At 35.5% G+C, this 23,293-nt stretch overlaps 1 protein-coding gene across 1 annotated transcript in view; it reads left to right on the top strand.

Annotated features, from left to right (window-relative positions):
- LOC123536372 (KICSTOR complex protein ITFG2-like) overlaps positions 1 to 20,556 on the top strand; it is a 53,888-nt gene extending 33,332 nt beyond the window's left edge. Inside the window, exons 7-12 of the mRNA XM_045319508.2 lie at positions 1,911 to 2,029; positions 3,506 to 3,669; positions 7,791 to 7,882; positions 10,210 to 10,327; positions 16,028 to 16,204; positions 16,979 to 20,556. Of these exons, the coding sequence (XP_045175443.2) occupies positions 1,911 to 2,029; positions 3,506 to 3,669; positions 7,791 to 7,882; positions 10,210 to 10,327; positions 16,028 to 16,204; positions 16,979 to 17,046 (738 nt within the window). The 3' untranslated portion in view covers positions 17,047 to 20,556. The remainder of the gene's footprint in view (positions 1 to 1,910; positions 2,030 to 3,505; positions 3,670 to 7,790; positions 7,883 to 10,209; positions 10,328 to 16,027; positions 16,205 to 16,978) is intronic.
- The last annotated feature ends 2,737 nt before the right edge of the window (positions 20,557 to 23,293 follow it).

Raw genomic sequence — 23,293 nt, 5'->3', positions numbered from 1 at the left:
CGTTTGACCTCTCTAGAGGCCATATTTTTCAATGGATCTTCATGAAAATTGATCCGAATGTTCACCTTGATGATATCTAGGTCAGTTTCGAAACTGGGTCAAGTGCGGTCAAAAACTAGGCCATTAGGTATAAAGATAGAAAAACCTTGTGACCTCTCTAGAGGCCATATTTTTCATGAGATCTTCATGAAAATTAGTGAGAATGTTCACCTTGATGATATCTAGGTAAAATTCAAAACAGGGTCACGTACCTTCAAAAACTAGGTCAGTAGGTCAAATAATAGAAAAACCTTGTGACCTCTCTAGAGACCATATTTTTCAATGGATCTTCTAGAAAGTTGGTCAGAATTTTTATCTTGATAATATCTAGGTCAAGTTCAAAACTGGGTCACATGAGCTCAAAAACTAGGTCACTATGTCAAATAATAGAAAAAACGACGTCATACTCAAAACTGGGTCATGTGGGAAGAGGTGAGCGATTCAGGACCATTATGGTCCTCTTGTTCTGTCATATCTTTGTTACTATTGCTTATATCTTACTGTAACTTCACATAAACATTGTCCAGTATACAAACAATGTATGTGTAGGGGCTGAGCCCCTTATACCCGAGGTCAAGGTCACCAAGCTGTTACACTTAGGTTATTTTTTAGGTTAAAAGTTTTCGGCAACCTTTGTTTTTCTGTCATATCTTTGTTACTATTTCTTATGTCTTACTGTAACTTTACATGAACATTGTCCAGCATACAAACAAAGTATGTACAGGGGCTGGGCCCAATTTATTCAAGGTCAAGGTCACCAAGGTGTTATACTTAGGTTATTTTTAAGGTTAAAGTTTTTTGGCAACCTTTGTTTTTCTGTCATATCTTTGTTACTATTGCTTATGTCTTACTGTAAGTTCACATAAACATTGTTCAGCATACAAACAAACTATGTGCAGGGGCTGGGCCCATTATACCCAAGGTCAAGGTCACAAAGTTGTTGTACTTGGAATTATTTTCATGTTAATTTTTTTCGAAAGCTTCGTTTATAGACATATCTTTGGTACTTTAAAAGATAATGACTTGAAATTAAAAATATTTCTTTATAATCATTGACTGCATGTGTGGTTACAAACCCCATAACTCTAATTTTATTTTTGACAGAATTATGCCTCTTTTGTACTTAAACTTTTTTGCAATCTTCCCTTTCTGGATATTACTTTAATGCAATATAAGATAAAGACTTGAAACTTTAAATGTATCTTTATCATCATCATCTGCAAGTGTGGTAACAATCCCCATAACTCTGATTTGTATTTTGACCAAATTATGCCCCTTTTATACTTAAATTTTTTAACAAACTTCGTTTTCTGGACGTAACTTTGGTACTACATAAGATAATGACTTGAAACTCAAAATATATCTTTACCGTCATCATCTGCATGTGTTGTAACAATCCCAATAACCCTAATTTGTGTTCTTGACAGAATTATGCCCCTTGGTGTATCTTTCTTTTAAAGTAAAGGTCTCACATAATTATATTCATTTTACTGTCAAATCCCCGAATAGTGGAGCACGCTGTCTTATGGACAGCTCTTGTTCAGTACAAACTGGCTGCTCCAATATGCTTTCCGAATGGGTACAAGTCCATATATTGACAACTCCAATAGTTTGTTTGGATAGTTTCGAGTCCAGATGTATTGCCATATTGTACAATGTTAAATAATCCAGTAGTAACAACTGACCCATAATCACAAAAGTAATAAAGAGGCTATTACAGCTTACATTGTACAGTGCTACCTCTGTATAGAAACAGTTCTTAGAGAGATTAATTGAAGAATCCAGTTTAGTTGGAAAGACAATTTTTTCTTTGTATAGAGGTGTTGGTTATTAAGAGGTGTAATTAAACATGGTTATACTATACATTTCAGATTGGTTCTATCACCTTGAACAAAGACAAGGATGGTAAATCGGAGCTTCTAGCATCACAGCCCGGAGGAACTTATGTCCGCTTACTACATGATCCCTTATCACATGATATTCAGGATGGGTACGTGTTGCCTGTGACATGATACATTTTTGCTTTGCACAAAATTTCTTGATTTGTGCCAAATCTGCTTTTTGCTGGGGACATGAATTTGTCAAAATGACAGGGAAGTCTTTAGTGGGATATTTAGCTCACCTGAACAAAAGGTTCATGGTGAGCTATTAGTATAGGTTGGTGGTCTGGTGTCTTTTAGGAGTTGATAGAGCTAAACAAAGAAAAAAAACCTTTAATTAACTTTTTCTCATGACCTACTTGATGGATCTTCATCAAACTATAGCATCATTATAAGGTCCTCTCGAAATTTTATTAGTCCCTTGCTGGTTGAAAACCAGTTGCAGGGGAGCTATAGGATTGCGCTTTTCTGTCTGTCCGTCTAACAATAGTTTTTTTTAGCTTGTCTGATTTTTGAAAAAATCTATGAGGTATTGCCGTCACTTGATCGTCAGTGTCAGCGTTTATTTAAATTTTTTTTTGGTCCATCTTTTCTCAAAAACTGTAAGAGCTACAGCTTTGAAACTTGGCTCACTTGTTTATCATCATAGGTGACTGTGTAGGCCAAGAACCATAACTCATTTGCATTTTGTCAGAATTATGGCCCTTTTTGTACTTAGAAAATTTGAGTTTCTTGGTTAACATTTTTGTTTAGGTCCACCTTTTCTCAAAAACTATAAGAGCTACAGCTTTGAAACTTTGCACAGTTGTTTATCATCATTAGGTGACTAAGTAGGCCAAGAACCATAACTCTAACCTGCATTTTGTCAGAATTATGGCCCTTTTTGTAGTTAGAAATTTTGAACTGTAACTCATTTCTTACACACTGTCCAGGATTTGCAGATGAGCAATGGCACGCATAGGCGGTGCTCTTGTTTTCCTGTATGGTAAATAACTGTCATCCATGAACAGATTTGAATATTACTTGGCACAAATGTTTCCCATAATGAGACAATGTGTCTTAACACAACACCCTTATCCCTATCTCAAATGTCAAAGTCACGGTCAAAGGTCAAAGATCAGTACTTTACTTTCCTTTCTGGTCCATAACTCTGTAATCCATTCCGGGATTCAAATATTACTTTATTCAAATGTTCCCCATAATGACATGTGCCATGGGCAATACCCAGACCCCAAGGTCAAACTTCAAAGTTCAATCTGGTTTACCTGTGCAGTCCAAAACCCAGACATCCATCAAGGGATTTTCATTTTTTTTTTTGCATAAATGTTTCCTATAATGAGTCAACTTTTCATGTGCAACACCTAGACCCCTAGTTCAAAGATCAAGGTCACACTTAGAGGTCATTTTTCCAAATTTGGTCCATAACAAATAGCTGATAAAAAATTTGATCAAACATTTATCCAGAAATTCATATCCGTTACCACTTCCATTCAAATGAAGCAGTATGGGGGCATGCACTTTTTCAAAAGTAGTCTCTGGTCAGTTTACTGTATTATCTTCTATGTGTCTTTTCTTTTATGTTTCAGGATCAGTGAAACTGTGCCAAACAATCTAGTGTATGATCCTCTAGTTTCCACAGAGATAAGAAACAGCAGTATTTCTACAGAGATTGTTGGCAATATCAGGAAGGGACCAGGCCCTATGAAGGAGAATGAGACAGAAGTTCTCTATGCTTTATGTACACTTGACGGTAAGTATTAAAAGATGTGAATTAATTTAATTTTATAGGCACAAAATTTCATAATTTTTGCCAAAACCACTACTTTCTAGGGATTTGTATTTGTAGATTTTAACTTTTGAACTGAAAATGGATGGGAAGTTCACTTGTTTGTTGGGATTTAATATGTTGCGGATTGACTCAGCCAGGAAATTCATAAAAATTTGTCCCCCACAAATATTAGTTATTTCAGAGTATTATATTATCAGGTATCTGTAGCCAAGCGGTTGAGTCTGATTGTCTTCCCCTCACCACTTGGGAGTAAAACACCACATAAATTGTTCCTCTGGAGAAAGCTGTCCAGCTGGCTTGCATTGGTCTTGCTGATGGTCATTGGACAAATACTTGAAGTTGCACCTGGCATCTATCTTTATTCTATTAAAAATTCAGAAGTTGCTTCATCGGATTAGTTTTAATTAATGAAGCAGTGTAAACCCTTAAAAATGCTTTATGTCAGTGACAAATATCCCCTTTCTAGACAGGTTCTATTAAGTATAACTGAGTACGTTTTGCAGAGAATGGTTCCCAGTCTGACCAGGAAGGGTTTACGCAGACCGTTTGTATCTATTGGGCTGCAGTCATAGACAGAAATTTGTTGCACATTGGAACCATTCAAGTAGAGTTTTCTTTGTGAGTTTGTGTCAAAATCTCTGTCTGTTTGATCAATGTGGCAGATTGTGTTTTAGAATTCTCAGGCAGTTAACCAGCTCACTTTTGACATATTAAAAAAAATGCTGTTTTTAATTGGATTAAAAAATGTATTCATTTAAGAAATAAATCATGGTTCAAACAATTATCTTTAGGTATGAAATATATGGACACTAAAGGCCTCTTTAAATACATAATTGTCAACTAACAATGGCTATAGCAAATGTTCTAAATTTGCATCACAATACACTCATTCCACGGATAATGTTCATCTCATACATGTATGATGATGTGACATAATTATGTTAATTAATCTTCGCCAGTGGAGCATTGTCACATCTGGAATGCAGTGTGTGAAATAAATCTGAATTCCAACTTGCCCATAGGGCAACCTAGAACTGATTTCAACTTGCCCCCTTAGATTCCAACTTGCCCTGGATCTCTTCTTTAAAAACACGTTCAATCCCAGAACGTTCGGGCTAGTGCCTTTGAAATAGTACTAGCCAAAATTCATGTTAACTTTGCTAGCCTGAAAATAATTTGTATTTCAGCATTGTATGAAATGAAACAGCATTGCTTTGTCGAAATACATTCCTGTAAATGAATAGTCATAATATTTTCTTTATTAATTATTCTCTGAAAGTCTGAATAAACGAAAACACAGCCTCCTGTGGCAACTCTGGCTCATCATAATCCTAATCATCAAAGTTATATTTCTCATTCACAGAAGGGCTTCCATAAGGATTCAATTTCACGGAGTCAGTACTGCCTAACATTCAGATTTTGCAGTCCCTTTTAAATTTTCTTGGAGTCCTATAGCATTACTTTCATGACCTTTATCATCATCATCATTATCATCATCAGGAATATCATCTTCATATTTAATTGGTTCAAAACATGGTGTAAAGTAATAGAATTTAAAGAAAAGGACCCCTAGCATAATAAGAAAACATTATATTTAATAAAACTATTTTATAGTTTTATTATAAATATAGCAACAGTCAGCATTAAAATTAATATTAAAATCAACAAACCTACTGTTCTTCCTCTACATAATGAAAATCCACAAAAAACACTAAAGTACAGTTTTATACTCTTGATGTAGAATTATGTCAAATTACGTCAGTCACCTGGCAATGTCCAACCAGTTAACTTTCATCCCACATCAAAGAGCAATACCGAAAATCAATAAAGGAAAATTTGCCTTTGAAGTCAGCTGCCATGTGCTGGTAGTTTATTTCAGGCTGTCAAAATGTGTCATAGATACATGTGTCAGTTGTGTAACCTAAATAGGAGACGAATTGAAGTGTGTGTGTGTTTTTTTAGGACTGTAAAAGTAGGATTTATAATTTTCGAAATTTCAAAGTAAGTAGCAAATTTATTACTCATCGGAAAAAAGTTTTTAACTTTGACTTTGAACTGTCAATTTACTCACCAATTTGCAAATAAAATTTATTCATTTATTTTTTTTGTGCTGGAATTGTCGGTATCATTGTGACAATTATTTGTATTGTCTTCCGACTTCGGAGCAAATGACTTACCAACTTAATCCGAGCCAAATGCATGTACTTCTTTTTATTATCGGCAATCAGCGCCTTCTCAACATGACAGCTGATCTGAATGACGGTACATTTTTCAGACGGTCTGTTTATAAAACACGATTTACTTTATCAAACATGATGCTTTAGGAGGCAGTCAGACATCAAGAGTTAAACACCGCTTTGATAAGTTTCGGGGCAGAGCTAATCACATCATTAACTGAAGTTACGTCACAGTGTATTGATTTTGTCCTCCTTCGAAAACAAAAGTGTACACAATTGACATTTGTTGGATACAGTAAACCTCACTTATAAGGAACTCGGATATAAAGAACACTCGGTTATACGGAACAATTTTCAATTCCCCAATCTAATTCCTTCTTTATTCAATGTAAAAATCCTCGGTTATATGGAACTCGGTTAGAAGGAACACTCGGTTATAAGGAACACTTTTTCCAGTCCCAAAGTACAAAATTCAATGGAAAACCCCTCGGTTATAGTGAACAGACATAGAGTATAGAAATTATCAAAAACCGGAAATAAACAGGAGAATCGCGGATGACGTCAGAGTAACATCGGTACTTTCACACGCTTTCATGCGCATGAATAAACACATATTATTTCATTTCTATGATCTTTAGTTTGTTAATTTACGGATACAAGAAAAAGAAAATATATAATACCATCAAATTACCAAATACTAGACGATAGTAGACTTATATTCTCAAAATTATGTCCGAGAGCTACGTACATGTATTAGGTATTTCATGTTAACAATAGTGGACGAAAATCAGTCACGGTCACGGTCAAATCCTAAACAAATGTGCTAATTGCACACGATTAACAATGGCAAACAGTTCAGTTTACCAAATTTCTAATTATAAAAATTATAGCAGGTGCTAAAACGGACAATAGCAAAAATATAGGTACATGTATAATTTACACTTCAATCCATATGTATGGCGCCGTTGTCTAGTCGTAATACACTGTATGTAATGAACACCCTACTTTTAGATTTTAATGGATAGTCGAATCTAATATTTTTGTAATAAAAAATTTAACATTTGTTTTATATTAGTATTGATGTCTATTCACGTAACATGCGGTCAAGCAAGGTAAGGGGAGTAACTGCAACATATCTGATAGTCATCATGTAGCGCTCTCTAAAAAGAAGATAGAAATAACCAACAAAAATAAACATGACTTACGGTCATTCTTACCGACGAACAATTTGGCTTGTTTTGGGTTTAATGCCGAATTTCAATACTTTTTCATTCATATCCATGCAGGCAGTTTACCTTACCATCTCTCCAGGAAAGGGCTGGTACTAGAAACGAAACTTTCTCACATGAGGATTCAAGGTCGGCCCGGAGTGTGAACACATAGCACTTATCAAACGTTAGTCAAATACTGTGTTCGCTATACAAATTGTGTTTGTTATACAAACCTTGGTTACAAGGAACTAGTTCGCTATACGGATATAAGGAACCTCGGTTATAAGGAACAATTTTTAGAGGTCCCAAGCTGTTCCTTATAAGCGAGGTTTACTGTATTAGGGTTGAGCGTGAAGATTGGATTTTACACTTGACTGATCTGCAAATTACTCGACTCAGGCTTCGGGCTGGCAGTTTAAGTCAAAGACTATTTTCACAGCTTGCCCGTCGGGCAATTCAACAGTCAGTTTTACTTGCCCATCATGGTTTTTTACTTGCCAGGGCAATCGGGCAGGCGCTTATTTCGAACACTGGGAATGAGAATTGTAAACACAAAGGTGATACTGACTGCAAATGCAGAAGCAGTGTAAATATTCAGTAATTGAGAGCACTGAAAGTACAACTGACCTGAATTTGAGATATCAGATGTATATGCATGGTCATATCAATGAAATAAGTTGTGTTCTAATTACAGGTACACTTGTTCTAGTAGAGAGTGGACGAAGGATATTATGGTCCCTACAGGTGGATCATCAGCTCTTCTCACTGAATAAACTAGATGTCACTGTAAGTTATAATTCTGTCTTGCATAAGGATTTCTGGGAGTCAAAGGGACCTCTGTGGCAAAGTGGTTAAAGTTGACTTTGAACTGCTTGCCCCTCACTGATGTGGGTCCAGAACATTGCTTAACATGTTGAATTCTTTCATGTGAGTAAGCCATTTAGCTGGCTTACTAAGTGTCACTGATTCTGCTCAGATTCCTGCCTGTGATAAAATAATTATAGAAGGGACATCTGGGGTCTTCCACCACCATTTAAAGCTGAAATTTGCCACATATCCTGTGGTTGTGTCAGCGTGATGTAAAACCCACCAAAAATCAAAACCTCTGTGGTCAAATTGTTGGATTGTTTTGTTAATTGGTTTGAGTGTCATTTTACAACAGTATTTCAGTTTTTATACCCCCTTTTGAAAAACGGGACGTATTATGGGAACGCCCCTGGCGGGCGGATGGGTGGGCAGGCGGACGGTGTCCACAGAATTTGTCGGGAGCATATCTTCTACATGCATGGAGGGATTTTGATGAAACTTGGCACAGTTGTTCACCATCATGAGACGGAGTGTCATGCGCAAGAACCAGGTCCCTAGGTCTAAGGTCAAGGTCACACTTAGAGGTCAAAGGTCAAATTCAAGAATGACTTTGTCCAGAGCATATCTTCTTCATGCATGGAGGGATTTTGATGAAAGTTGGCACAATTGTTCATCATCATGAGACGGAGTGTCATGCGCAAGAACCAGGTCCTTAGGTCTAAGGTCAAGGTCAAACTTAGAGATCAAAGGATACAAGAATGAAAACTTTGTCTGGAGCATTTCTTCTTCATGCATAGAGGGATTTTGATATAACTTGTCAAAAATGTTCACCACCATGAGGCAGATTGTCATGCGCAAGAACCAGGTCCCTAGGTCAAAGGTCAAGGTCACACTTAGAGGACAAAGGATACCAGAATGAAAACTTTGTCTGGAGCATTTCTCCTTCATGGATGGAGGGATTTTTATATAACTTGTCACAAATGTTCACCACCATGAGGCGGAGAGTCATGCGCAAGAAGCAGGTCCCTAGGTCTAAGGTCAAGGTCACACTTAGAGGTCAAAGGATACAACAATGAAAACCTTGTCGGGAGCATTTCTTCTTCATGCATAGAGGGATTTTGATATAACTTGGCACAAATGTTCACCACCACAAGACAAAGTGTCATGCGCAAGAACTAGGTCCCGAGGTCTAAGGTCAAGGTCACACTTAGAGGCCAAAGGTCAGATACAAGAATGACTTTGTCCGAAGCATTTCTTCTTCATGCATGGAGGGATTTTGATTAACTTGGCACAATTATACACCATCATGAGAGGAAGTGTCATGCGCAGTTCCTTTCTTTAGAATTACTTCCCTTTGTTGTAACTATAAATAGCTTATATTGTAACTTCTTCATTACTAGTCGTAGGGAAAAATCGAGACCACTTTTCTATAGTACAACATGCATGCTACATCCAATTTTGAGGTGTATTTTGACCAATTTCTACCTGGTAAAGATTTTTGTGTGGACTTACAATTTTTGTTTTGGATTTTTTTTTTTTTTTTTTTAAAGATTAACTTCCCTTAGTTGTTACTATAAATAACTTATATTGTAACTTTTGTATAATTGACCATAGGGAAAAACCAAGACCACTTTTCAGTGGTACAACATAGATGTTACTTTCAAATTTTAAGGTCTCTCTACCTGGTAAGGAGTTCTTTTTGTGGGCTTAGAAAAACAAAAGACTTACAATGATTACTAAACAATCACAAAATTAAAATTCATTTGCAATACAGGTGCTAGAGTAAAGAAATTTGCTGTGACGGGCGTATATTGTGACATTCTGGCACTCTTGTTATCAGGTATTTTGGTCAGTTAAGCTAACCAGTATTTCTTGATTCTCTGGCAATATTTACCTGTTCTCTACAAGAAACTGACTACTTCCCAACATGAATCAGAGGCAGAGGTCTGTCATTACTAAGATGTCTGGGATTCAAACCTAGGACCCCATGAAATAATGTATTTTCTCTCTGTTCGGAAATTTTAATAAGTTTAAAATTATCTTGATATTATTCAAAATATTCCCAAGTTATGGCACATCCTTCAAATTTTGCATTTTCAAAGCTGTTCAGTGTACAATCCTCAAAAAGACCCAGATAAATACTTGATTTTGAGGTAAGAAAAAAGAATAAATGTAGTTTGTTTATTTTTGTAAAGCTTTTTAAATTTAATTAAGAAATTGTTAAATTGATGTGAAAAGCTGGAATTAAATAATGTTTGCAAAGTTCAGAGATGATTGAATTATATACTTATTCTTACAATGACTAGGGCAATGGTAAGGAAGAGGTGGTATGTTGTTCCTGGGATGGACAGACATACATCGTCAACCATGGTAGAGAGGCTGTTAGATACCAGTTTGAAGATAATGTTGCAGCTTTCACTGCAGGTAGGTTCCTAGTATATGTGGGGTTTCATTTAACCTTTAGCTAAGTGCTGCTGGCAAGCCATTCTGCCTTTGCGACTAGTGCAGACCCAAGATCAGCATGTCTGTGCAGGCTGATCATGGTTAGTCAGTCAGTAAATTTTCAGTGAACAGCCCTCTGAATAATAAGTGGTACTGCCCATATTGAATGATTAGCCAGTCCATTTTAGAATTTTAGCAAAGTAAAAGGTTAAAAGGGGAAGAAAAAACTTGCTCAAGTCGTTCATGCTGGCTGATGATACAAAACAATGCAGTATGTGAGAAAACCAAAATGGATCATTTGTGCCAATGATATGAGACTGCAGCAAATATGAAAAGAATATCTGTTTTAACTATATATGGATATGTTGCATTAAATACAGTAATACTGGTGAACAGATTTTATAGGCTGAACACCACTAAATCCAGCTGTTCTTTATTTCATATAAAATCTACTTACTTCATAACGGTTTTTCGACACTTTCTAGCATATCAGATTTTCAGAGACTTATATTCCCATAAAGAACTAGATCGCTACTTTAGAAAAACAAAAAGAAAAGGGGATGTTAACTTTTATATAAGAAAACTACAGTTCGTTAAATACAACCCGCTGAATTTACTACTTTTCGCTTCTTTCAATTTCTCTTTACTGGTCATTAAATTCTTACGCCGCTATTTTTACCTAGCATGCGATAGGAACATGCCGATTTCAATAGAATGTAAAGTGATACATACTGAAACGCGGTAGAGTAAAAGTAAGCACGTTGCTGCCGAGAAAATGCACTAGGAAAGGAAAAAAGATCAGTGCTATTTATATTGGACTACTTGTGACTAGACCAGCGGAGGCTTACATTCTATTTGGTAGTGATCAGCCTATAAGAAAAAATTTTTATTTAATCTTTCCATGAATTTGCATTCATTCTCAAGGTACACCTGTTTTACAATGATTCTGCTTAGTTTTGGTGCAAAATACTGAGAAAATCTAGAGAAATGACAATTCATTACAGGCCACCCCCATCATCAAAATTACGCGAAATTTAGCCCTGTGCAAGCAGTAATTCATTTATTTTTTTACCTTATTCGTCGAGTTTTCATTTAAAATTCATTTAATCGTTACGATGTTTGTCATTTTCATTCAGAAACATGCTAATTTCAATAATATACAGACAATTGAAGTGCAAAAATGCGAGAAAAGACATCTACTAGGTTCTAAAACGAACCAAAATAGAACCACCTGGTCGAAAATTCGATCTAAATTCCAGAAACACAAGAAATTTAACAGTTTTCAGTCATTTGTTACCGTTTTACATCATAAAAAATAGATTAATTGCATTTCCAATCATTTTCGAGGAGTTTCACAAAATACCATGTATTGCCCCTTATAGGCTGAACACCACTAAATCCAGCTGTTCTTTATTTCATATAAAATCTACTTACTTCATAACGGTTTTTTGACACTTTCTAGCATATCAGATTTTCAGAGACTTATATTCCCATAAAGAACTAGATCGCTACTTTAGAAAAACAAAAAGAAAAGGGGATGTTAACTTTTATATAAGAAAACTACAGTTCGTTAAATACAACCCGCTGAATTTACTACTTTTCGCTTCTTTCAATTTCTCTTTACTGGTCATTAAATTCTTACGCCGCCATTTTTACCTAGCATGCGATAGGAACATGCCGATTTCAATAGAATGTAAAGTGATACATACTGAAACGTGGTAGAGTAAAAGTAAGCACGTTGCTGCCGAGAAAATGCACTAGGAAAGGAAAAAAGATCAGTGCTATTTATATTGGACTACTTGTGACTAGACCAGCGGAGGCTTACATTCTATTTGGTAGTGATCAGCCTATAAAATAAAACCTGCGGTATAGATAATGATACCTCAAAAGCAGGTACCTTCTTATAAAGGCAAAGACTCAACTATATGAAGTAAAAGTGGAGCTATCCTACTGTGCACCTTAGTTAAACTTTTGATGCACTTTGATTTTATCTTTGTTATAACTTAAAGAAACACTTTGATTTTATCTCTGTTGTAATATTAAAGAATTGGCTTTAGGCTTAAAAAAGCTTTTCCTTATGACCACCAACATCGTATGACATATAGGCTGTAACCCTTGTGGCAATATTTCATGAATGATGTCTCCTTTTACTTAAAAATTTTAGGTTAAAGTTTTATGCATTTTCACAGTTTTTAGCTCGACTATTCGAAGAATAGGGGAGCTATCCTACTCGCCCCGGCGTGAGCGTGAGCATCACACAAATGTTAAAGTTTGTGTACCATCCCAAATATTTTCAAAGTCCATTGAGATATTGCTTTGATATTTTGCATACTTATTTACCATCATGACCCCAGTCTGTAAAAAGGAGGAGGCAACTCTATCAAGCATTTTGACTGAATTATGGCCCCTTTTCGACTTAGAATAAATGTTAAAGTTTTCGTACCACCCCAAATATTTTCAAAGTCTATTGAGATATTGCTTTGATATTTTGCATACTTGTTTACCATCATGACCCCAGTCTGTAAAAAGGAGGAGGCAACTCTATCAAGCATTTTGACTGAATTATGGCCCTTTTCGACTTAGAATATGCTTATTGTAATGTTAAAGTTTTACTCATAGATTATATTATACTATCAAACACTGAGAATAGTCAAGCACGCTGTCCACTGACAGCTCTTGTTACTGAATGGAATTGATTCATGCTTGAAATATTGTATAGCCCTTTATATCTGCAGTGCCAGACAATTCTGTGTATTACAACATGTATCTCTAACAGCAAGTTATTTTATCGGCGGTATCTTACAACGAATTAGTAAAATAATTTATTACGACAGGTTCCAGGCAAGTGCTCTTATAGTTGTTGGTATAAAATGAAACAAGTATGTAATCTGGTTTATGTTGTTGTTTACTTGACTCCAGTTAATTTTTATACGCCCAAAGGGACGTATTATGTTATGACGCCGGTGTCCGTCCGTTAGCAATTTTGTGTCCGCTCTGTAACTCTTGAACCCCTTGAAGGATTTCAAAGAAACTTGACACAAATGTTCACCACACGGAGACGACATGCAGAGCGCTTGTTTCGGATGACTAGCTTCAAGGTCAAGGTCACACTTAGGGGTCAAAGGTCATATGAGTGTGTTTCGTGTCCGCTCTGTAACTCTTGAACTGCTTGAAGGATTTCAAAGAAACTTGTCACAAATGTTCACCACACTGAGACGACGTGCAGAGTGCTTGTTTCGGATGACTAGCTTCAAGATCAAGGTCACACTTAGGAGTGAAAGGTCATATATGACTTTGCTGTGTCCGCTCTGTAACTCTTGAACTGCTTGAAGGATTTCAAAGAAACTAGGCACAAATGTTCACCACACTGAGGCGACATGCAGAGCGCATGTTTTGGATGACTCGCTTCAAGTTCAAGGTCACACTTAGGGGTCAAAGGTCATATATGACTTTGCTTTTTGTATATTGCTTTGCATTGCTGTGCTCTTGTTTTTATTTGGCAGATCGCTTTTTTGTTCTCTTACAATAATTTTTTTTTGTATTACTTCCCTTTTTTGTTACTATAAATAGCTTATTTTGAAACTTTTTTATTATTGGCCGTAGGGAAAAACCGAGACCACTTTTCTGTGGTACAACATGGATGGTACATTCAATTTTTAGATGTATTTTGACATAACTTTACCTGGTAAGAATTTTTTTGTGGATTTAGATTTTTTTTTGGAATTTCTTCTTAGCTCATCTGATTTTTTGAAAAAAAATGATGAGTTATTGTCATCACTTGAGCGGTTGTCGGCGTCGGCGTCGGCGTCTGCGTCGGCGTTGCCTGGTTAAGTTTTATGTTTAGGTCAGCTTTTCTCCTAAACTATCAAAGCTATTGCTTTGAAACTTGGAATACTTGTTCACCATCATAAGCTGACCCTGTATAGCAAGAAACATAACTCCATCTTGCTTTTTGCAAGATTTATGGCCCCTTTTGTACTTAGAAAATATCAGCTTTCTTGGTTAAGTTTTATGTTTAGGTAAACTTTTCTCCTAAACTATCAAAGCTTTTGCTTTGAAACTTGGAATACTTGTTCACCATCATAAGCAGACCCTGTACATCAAGAAACATAATTCCATCTTGCTTTTTGCAAGAATTATTGCCCCTTTTGGACTTAGAAAATCAGTTTTCTTGGTTAAGTTTTATGTTTAGGTCAGCTTTTATCCTAAACTATCAAAGCTATTCCTTTAAAACTTGCAACACTTGTTCACCATCATAAGCTGACCCTGTACAGCAAGAAACATAACTCCATCCTGCTTTTTGCAAGATTTATGGCCCCTTTTGGACTTAGAAAATATCAGATTTCTTGGTTAAGTTTTATGTTTAGGTCAACTTTTTCTCTTAAACTATCAAAGCTATTGCTTTAAAACTTGCAACTCTTGTTCACCATCATAAGCTGACCCTGTACAGCAAGCAACATAACTCCATCCTGCTTTTTGCAATAATTATTGCCCCTTTTGGACTTAGAAAAATCATTTTCTTGGTTGAATATTATGTTTAAGTCAACTTTTCTCATAAACTATCAAAGCTATTGCTTTAAAACTTGCAACAGTTTTTCACCATCATAAGTGGACACTGTACATCAAGAAACATAACTCTATCCTGCTTTTTGCAAGAGTGATGGCCCTTTTTAGACTTAGAAAATCATGGGTAGGACAATATTTCTATTATAAAAAAAAATCAGATGAGCGTCAGCACCCGCATGGCGGTGCTCTTGTTTTTGTTGTTGCTGTCCTGTGCTGTAACACCACAGTTACGTGCCTTCAGAAATATTTGGCACTTCTTTCTCTTTGATTACATTTTGGCAGTGGCTTATAACTGTGTTGTTTGTTTAAAGACAATGTTTAGATTTGGTGCAATTAGTGATGACTGCCAAGAAAGACAAAATAAAAAACCTCTCCAAAAACAGTACTTATAGGGTGTCAATTTCATATTATCACCCACATCATATGATACAATGTCCTTAACTCTGGCACCAGTATTTCATGAATTATGCCCTCTTTTTACTTAGACTTTCTGTCTGAAGTTTGGATGGACTTTTACTTTATCTCTGTAATTACTTGTCTCACCTGGTAGGGGCAGATATATATTGATTTAATGCTCTTTATCTGCCAGTCAGTCTGTCTGTGACAAAGTTTGTCTGCGCATTTCCTCTTTCACCACAAGGCCGATTTACACCAGACTTAGCAAAAGTGATCATTGCCAAACCTTGTTTTGCATATCTATGGCAAATGGATAAATGGATTTTATACAAACTTCAAATAGTTGTTCATCACCACATCATAGGACACAAGGTCCATAACTGTGGCACCAATTTTAATTTACATGAATTATGCCCCTTCTTTACTTAGAATTGAGTCATACTCTACATAGTTGTTCCACATCATAACCACATCATAGAACAGGCAGAAATATTCCATGACTTGTGTTCTTTTCAGTCTTTGAAGTTCTGGTTAAAGTTTTGAAGTTCTTTCACTTTACCTCTGTTATTACCAAATGGAATTTATTCATGAATAGACTTTTGTCCATCATCAGGGGTGGGTATTGATCACTCCACTGATAGCTCTAGCTTCAGAGATATGCTGTATTTCACTATCAGGCCAGTGTGCAGTATCCGCTTACAGCTCTTCCTTTTGTTACAGGATATTATGCTGTGAATACAACAGACAATGTACCATGCTTTGTGTACGCAACATTTAACAACCGTATCTACATTTATTACAACATACGTTTACCACGAGTGGAGTCGACAAACTCCATTGAAGTAATGGACAAACGTGAAGAAACACATGAGTTACTGTCGAAGCTCAATATTCAGTGTAAGTAACTTTTATATTGATGTTTGATGACCACTGCCAGAGATTTTCTATATTCTCTGTTAAGGATCCATAATTTTTCACAGATTCTCAATTTCTTGAAACATGACATGCCTTAGATTCCTGTGCAGTTCTTTTACCACAAGGACCACCTCAAACTATTGGTGCATATTATACCCAGGTATAGATGATTTTCCAACTTCACAGCAATTTTGTTTACAATTTTTCACCTTTCCAAAGGGAAGTCAAATTTTAAAGATCTCTCCAGTGAAAATCTTACAATTAATTAAACATTCAGTGAACACAACTAAGTATAAATGATCAATTGTGGAAGTTTCAAACAACTTGACCAAAACCATCTTAACAACCAGTTCACTGTTATTTGTTAAAAAACAAATGTTCAGTCTTTTCAGACTAATACACATTTACACTGTGTATAGCTATACATGTAGTAAGTGTGTACTGTGTTAAACCTAATGTATAATACTGTTATTAAAGGGGAGTAATCACAACATCTTATTAAAACCAGTAAGATCAAAATGTGTAATGGGTCTTTCTTTTGTTGATATAAGTCTAACAGAATATACAGGAGAGGCAAAATGTCTTAGATGTTGCTTAAATATGACTGACCAACTTTAAGCTGTGCATATGGTATTACCTAGGTTTACACCTGCATAGGAACCTTTATCATTACAACAGAATGAAAGCAACATGAATACCTTTCAATACGATAGAAAACATGAAAGTGCTTTTTTTAGTCAGTTTTGTTTATTGCAGCACCAAGCAACAGACAGCTACAGGAGCTCTATCATTGGTGTTTGTATGGTTGGAAAAACAAATCCTGAAGGTTCCTTGGCTTAATATCTATATGGATTAAAGACTTGTTGAAACAGGTACCAGCATTACCAACAGTGAAGAAAAGAAAAACCAGAAAATGTTTCATCTTTGAGCCTGTGATAATAGTAAGAAAAAAATGTGCATGTATATAATATCCCATGTGTTCTGGAAATATTTCAGATGGATAATATGACCAGGATCCTTTTTCACTTGTGAGGGGTTTGAATATTTATTATGTGTTTATTTTCTTGAAAACTTGCTTACAAGGTCATCTTTAAAAACAATTGTTTGCATGAGTACCCATTTAGTATAATTTAGTATAATCATTTTTTACCTCTGAAAATAACTGTTCAAAGGTCAAATATCATATTCCTTTCTTTCAGTCAAATAGAATTTAGTGCATAGCTGTAAATCTTTAAACTTCTGAAAAAAGTTATGTTTAATGGAATAACTTTACTGGTTGGGACCTATTTTCTGGACAGGACCAGTTTCCGGACACATGTAATATCCGCTTTATTTCTTTGTTATTCATGTAATTGTTTCATCTAGATAATTTAGTTTGTTCCTCATGTCTACAACAAACCACTATTTTATAAGGCTGTATAATGTTTGGGTTTTTGATGATAACTCACCTGCGTTTACAAAACAACTTTCCGTCTTAACGGGGCATGAAGATAGCATTGCGCATGCGCAGTAGTTCACACATGCCGAGGTATCAAGTGGGGAAGAAATAATCAAACTACATAATGATTGTCTGCTGATAACATGTTCTACTTTTAATTTCACGCTAAAAGTTACGTAAGATGCAGGGCTGTCGATTTTTGCATTGATTTTATTCTATATCTATTGGAATTCGTATAAGACAAAATTCGATTTTTTATAGTCAACCTCGGTTTGCTTTCGTAGCTGCTATTGAATGTCGGGTTATGTTTCATGTGCAATTTTGAAGAGATGAATGATAAAGAAATGTGTAGAAATGTGTAGAAATAGTTTAATTACTTATTTTGATATCAAATTAACAAAAAAACACCGTCAAAATATTTGTCCGGATACTGGTTTACCTGACGGGAAAAATAACTTATTTTAGAGACCCCATTTGAGGCCCCATGGAACCCATATTTTACGTCATAACGCGATGCTGATTACTACATCGGATGTGGAAGGAGCTGTAGTTTGTGTAGTGTGGGCTTCATTTATGTCAAATATTTTTTTAGGGAATAATGGAGCCGAACTATGAAAATGTGTCCGGAAATTGGTTCCCAACCAGTATAATTTCCAGGCGTCATGCAATTTCAGTTCACTCTATCTGTATTTTAGCAAGTTCTTTATTGACCAAAATAAGTTTTTCATGCTTTATTATCATTACTAGCCTGAAATTCTGGGTTGGCGCACAGCAAACAAAAGTTATTAATGATGACCTATAATGAAAATAGTTCATTATATTTTTTGTCACAAAATGTATTTCCTAAGGTTATTCATTGTAAGCACTTTTAATGCGCCTTCATTTATTTGAAGCACTTCATATCCACAGGCAGAATATGCCGACATGTTTTTGTAGACTGTGTCTACATTTTTTTTTTTTTTTTCCTTGCTTGTGGTAAAACAAGTCAAAACTTGAAATTGAATATACTTAAGAATCTAAATTCTCATAGGCTATCTCACCTGTCAAATTTACAAGTTTTTTTTGTTCTTTACTGGTATTGAAATCCTTTTAAACTTGTTTATTGAAGTTGTCAGCCTGCTAAATATTATCCTAAAGTTCTCTGTTATGATCTTTCATAATCCATGAAGTAACATATCTACTTGATATTAACAGAAACTTCACTTGTACTTAACTTGTATGTAATATTCTATGTTAATCCCCTTTTATACATTGGATAGATACTCAAGTTGGAAAGCGTATTTGCTGTAGTGCCATCTGGTGTCTTGTTTGCTAGTTGCTACTGTTTGACTGTCTCACCATTGATATGGTCTTCCCCAGAATCAGATCAGCTTCTTTGACCTCTGTTCAGACCAGTTTCTATCAGTTATGATTTTTACTTTTTGTGACACAACTTACACATTTTTGAAACAACATGAAACTCTGGATTTGCCAATAGTTAATGGCTTTTCAAACTTTCAGATCATATTTGTACACAGGATTACTGTCAGCAAGTTTATATATATTCTTTAAGGAGGACTTTATGGCATCAGCTTGGCTCATTTTCTATCAGGGGCCTCACTGTACTCTTGGGGGAAGGGGTCACAGTCCCAACACAGGGGAATTCAAGCAAGATGGGTGAAATCTTCATTATTAGTATTTACAGTAAAAAATAGGGTAGGGGTTTGTAGTGTATATGTTGGGGGTCCAGGCCACAGGAATAGCACCTGTTTGCCAGTGAGTATTGACAAATATTGAATTACAAAAAATATATTTCAACATAAGTGTACCAGGAATACATCTTTAACTCAGTAGTCTGAATATCAGAACATCCCTCTGCAAGAGAAGTGCTTGCACTGGCTGCAGAAACTGTCACAAGAACTTCTAGGTACATTGTCAGGAATTGCAAGACAAGAATCAGCACAGTTATTGTCATCAGAATTGCTAGGTACGTTGTTAGGATTTCCCAAAACTTGTTATCGAAACAATATGTCTATCTTGCAGCAGGATGGTTATCTATTTGCTTCCTGTATGAATTGAATGGTGCAATATTTTGGTTAAGTCAGACTGATGAATACAAATATCTAGATGCATGCATTGGTAAACAAACAGACTGATATAGGATTATATTTGCTTGTCAGAAAAAAGATATTTTTCAGTTTTTTGTTTTGTTTTGTTTTTTATTTTGAGTGGGAAAATCGACATCCATTGGGAGAACAATACTGGACAGGGACCTAATTTGGCATCCCTGTCCATTAATAAATTTCCACCCATTGATGGATTAAGTTTTTAACTTTTTGCTTTCTGATATCAACAAGAGATTTTATCCCTTTTATATACCCCAAATGGACATAATTTGTGATGGCACAGGTTGTCTGTACATCTAGATGTATGTATGTCTCTCAGCAATTTGCTTCTGCACAGTAAATATGAATGCTTTTACTTAAGGTCTTCAAACTTGATATGCACTTTGCTCATAGGCTGTGCATAATGCCAATTTATTTTGAAGTCAGTGGGTCAGAGTTGCAGTGACAATAAGTCCAAACTGAGATTGCCATTACTTTCTGTACTAGGTAAGAGTGTTTATATTTTAAACAAAATTAATTTCATATAAATGTAATAGTATTCTGTAGAGAGAAATATAAAAAAAAACACAATAAATATTGTATTTTCCAGATTGAATACTATACAATTATTGATTCTTGAGCCATCGGATATGATGTGATATTCACTGGAAGAGGGCAATATTGACAAATACATTGTATTGATATATATTGGTTCAGGTTTATGAATAAGTAACAAATATTTGTTGCAACATATTTAATGTTTGAAAGTAACAATAACTGTGTGAAAACTTATTTAAGTTTAAATGAAGACACTTAAAATTTCAGGAATCATTGTGTATACAGTTTCTTATAGCTGAAATATATTGTAGTTGATTGAACCTGAGCATTTTGGCCAGTTATCATTTGCTGGGCTAACACCTGTAGCTGATTTTTCTCACTGTTCATATTGATTGTAACTAGAGCTACATGTCAGTTCAACTGTTCTCATCACCAAATTTCCTTCTCTACAGTCTGAAATGACATTTGTTTCTGGAAGGTTAAAAATAATGTCATCAAATTCCAAATTAGAAAAGTCTTCCATAAACGAAACAACCTGGGAATTTGTCATTGGAACCAATGTAGGGTTACTGAAGTCTGCTTCACGTAATACACTTTCAGAGGACACGATAAAGAAATACCATCATCATGATATGATATTTTTAGCTCGACTATTCATAGAATAGTCGAGCTATTGGACTCGCCCATGCGTCGGCGTCCACGTCCGCATCGGCGTCCGCATCCCAATTTGGTTAAGTTTTTGTATGTAAGCTGGTATCTCAGCAACCACTTGTGGGAATGGATTGAAACTTCACACACTTATTCACTGTGATATACTGACTTACATTGCACAGGTTCCATAACTCTGTTTTGCTTTTTTACAAAATTATGCCCCTTTTTTGACTTAGAAATTTTTGGTTAAGGTTTTGTATGTAAGCTGGTATCTCAGTAACCACTTGTGGGAATGGATTGAAACTTCACACACTTATTTACTGTGATAAACTGACTTACATTGCACAGGTTCCATAACTCTATTTTGCTTTTTTACAAAATTATGCCCCTTTTTCGACTTAGAATTTTTTGGTTAAGGTTTTGTATGTAAGCTGGTATCTCAGTACTCACTAATGGGAATGTATTGAAACTTCACACACTTGTTCACTGTCATGATCTGACATCCCCAAAGCAGGTCCCATAACTTTATTTTGCTTTTTTACAAAATTATGCCCCTTTTTCAACATAGAAATTTTTGGTTAAGTTTTTGTATGTAAGCTGGTATCTCAGTATCCACTAATGGGAAAGGATTGAAACTTCACACACTAGTTCACTGTCATGAGCTGATAAGCACTATGCAGGTTCCATAACCCTATTTTACTTTTTTACTAAATTATGCCCCTTTTTCAACTTTCTTATTCATTCAAGCGACAAGGCTGTTAAATAGTCGAGCGTTGCTGTCCTCCGACAGCTCTTGTTTCATTTGATCCTAGTAAACATGTTTCTGTGGATGCACTTATTGTGTGGGACATGAGTTTTTAGCTCTGAGTCCAAGTCACTCCCATCTAGAAAGGAAATAACTGGTTTCCCATACAGCAACTGCAATTACATATAAAGGCAATGAATCTTGGCAACTAGCTTAAACAGTTTGAAATAAAATATTATGCCTGTCACACCATTAATTGGGCTTTGAAGTCCACTTCGAATATCCCAATTTCCTTGGCATACATAAGCACCTTTGCTTGCAACATTCATGCACTAACACAAACACCTTGTTTCATAACATTGTGAAACCACTCCCACATTAGGTTATTTACTTCTACAGATGATCGTTGCAGTCATTTCCTGTGATTCCCAGCATAGCTCTCAAATTCTTCCATGATCTCTGCTTTACTTTTCAAAATAGTCTGGACCTGAAAATATTATATTTACAGTACAGTGAAATGAAAAGCAAGCAAATTTTGAACAACTTATAAAATCATATATTGTTCAGTTTTCAAAGAAATTGAATACAAATTGAACTGATCCTCTTGTCAAATACATTCATCATTTTGTCTGATTCTTTTCTCAGACCAAGAAAACTGTTCCTCTAATCTTAGAATTACTATTACAACAATCAGTCTTCATTTTCCAGGTAAGATCTATGCCTGGATAAATTTTTCAGCATACTATAGAGTCCATAATAAAACCCTTAAACCTTTTCAAACCTTTAAAATTACTGGGAACAAACCCCAAAATGTTGGTTCAAAAGCCTGGAAAAAAAAAAAAGAATGTCCTCGGAAAGTATCTGTAACCTCTGGTTCAACAGCCCAGAAAGTTAAAAATCTGTACCTTAAAAAAAAGGAAGTTAGTGAGCTATACTCAACTGCCTTAATTTGACAAGAAGCACTTCATATGTCTGTTATACATTACAACCAGGGCCCTTATATTGGAATACAGCTTCCTATTGCCCTCAACTGATAAATGCACACCATCTGGTGAAAAGACTCTCAGTAGAGACTTGACTGACAAATTCCTTTTAAATGCCAGAGCGACTAAGAGATTTCTTTCAAAGAATGGTCATCAACTTTCAAGTACATTCAAAGGTAATTTTGAAACATTACTTGCTGCAGCCTCACGCCTGAGTAACTTCTTCTTGTCCAACTTGATTCCATATTTGGTGTCATCAAGTGACTGTAGATCTAGAGAAGTGATACATCTGTTTGGGCTTATATATTAACATTATACAAAGCTTTCCTCTTGTTTGGTTCCATTAGATTCTTATTTTCACCAGTCCAGACATTGAAAGAGTGTTACATGCCTTTTTTGTCACAAGGCATTCAAGTACGTTCAGAGCTAATTTTGAAATATGATCTCAGCCCTGAGTAACTTCTTCTTGTCCACCTTGATACCATATTTGGAGTCACCAAGGAACTGTAGATCTAGAGAAGTGTTCTGCTATGCATGCCATAATATTTTTACTGTTACTTTTTTACTTCCACATATTATTATTATGAAAATGTATTAAACTTAAGAGTGCTT

This window comes from Mercenaria mercenaria, chromosome 17 (assembly GCF_021730395.1).
Source record: "Mercenaria mercenaria strain notata chromosome 17, MADL_Memer_1, whole genome shotgun sequence".
In the NCBI taxonomy this organism is placed as follows: Eukaryota; Metazoa; Mollusca; class Bivalvia; order Venerida; family Veneridae; genus Mercenaria; species Mercenaria mercenaria.
This window is presented reverse-complemented; position numbering and strand designations above follow the sequence as displayed.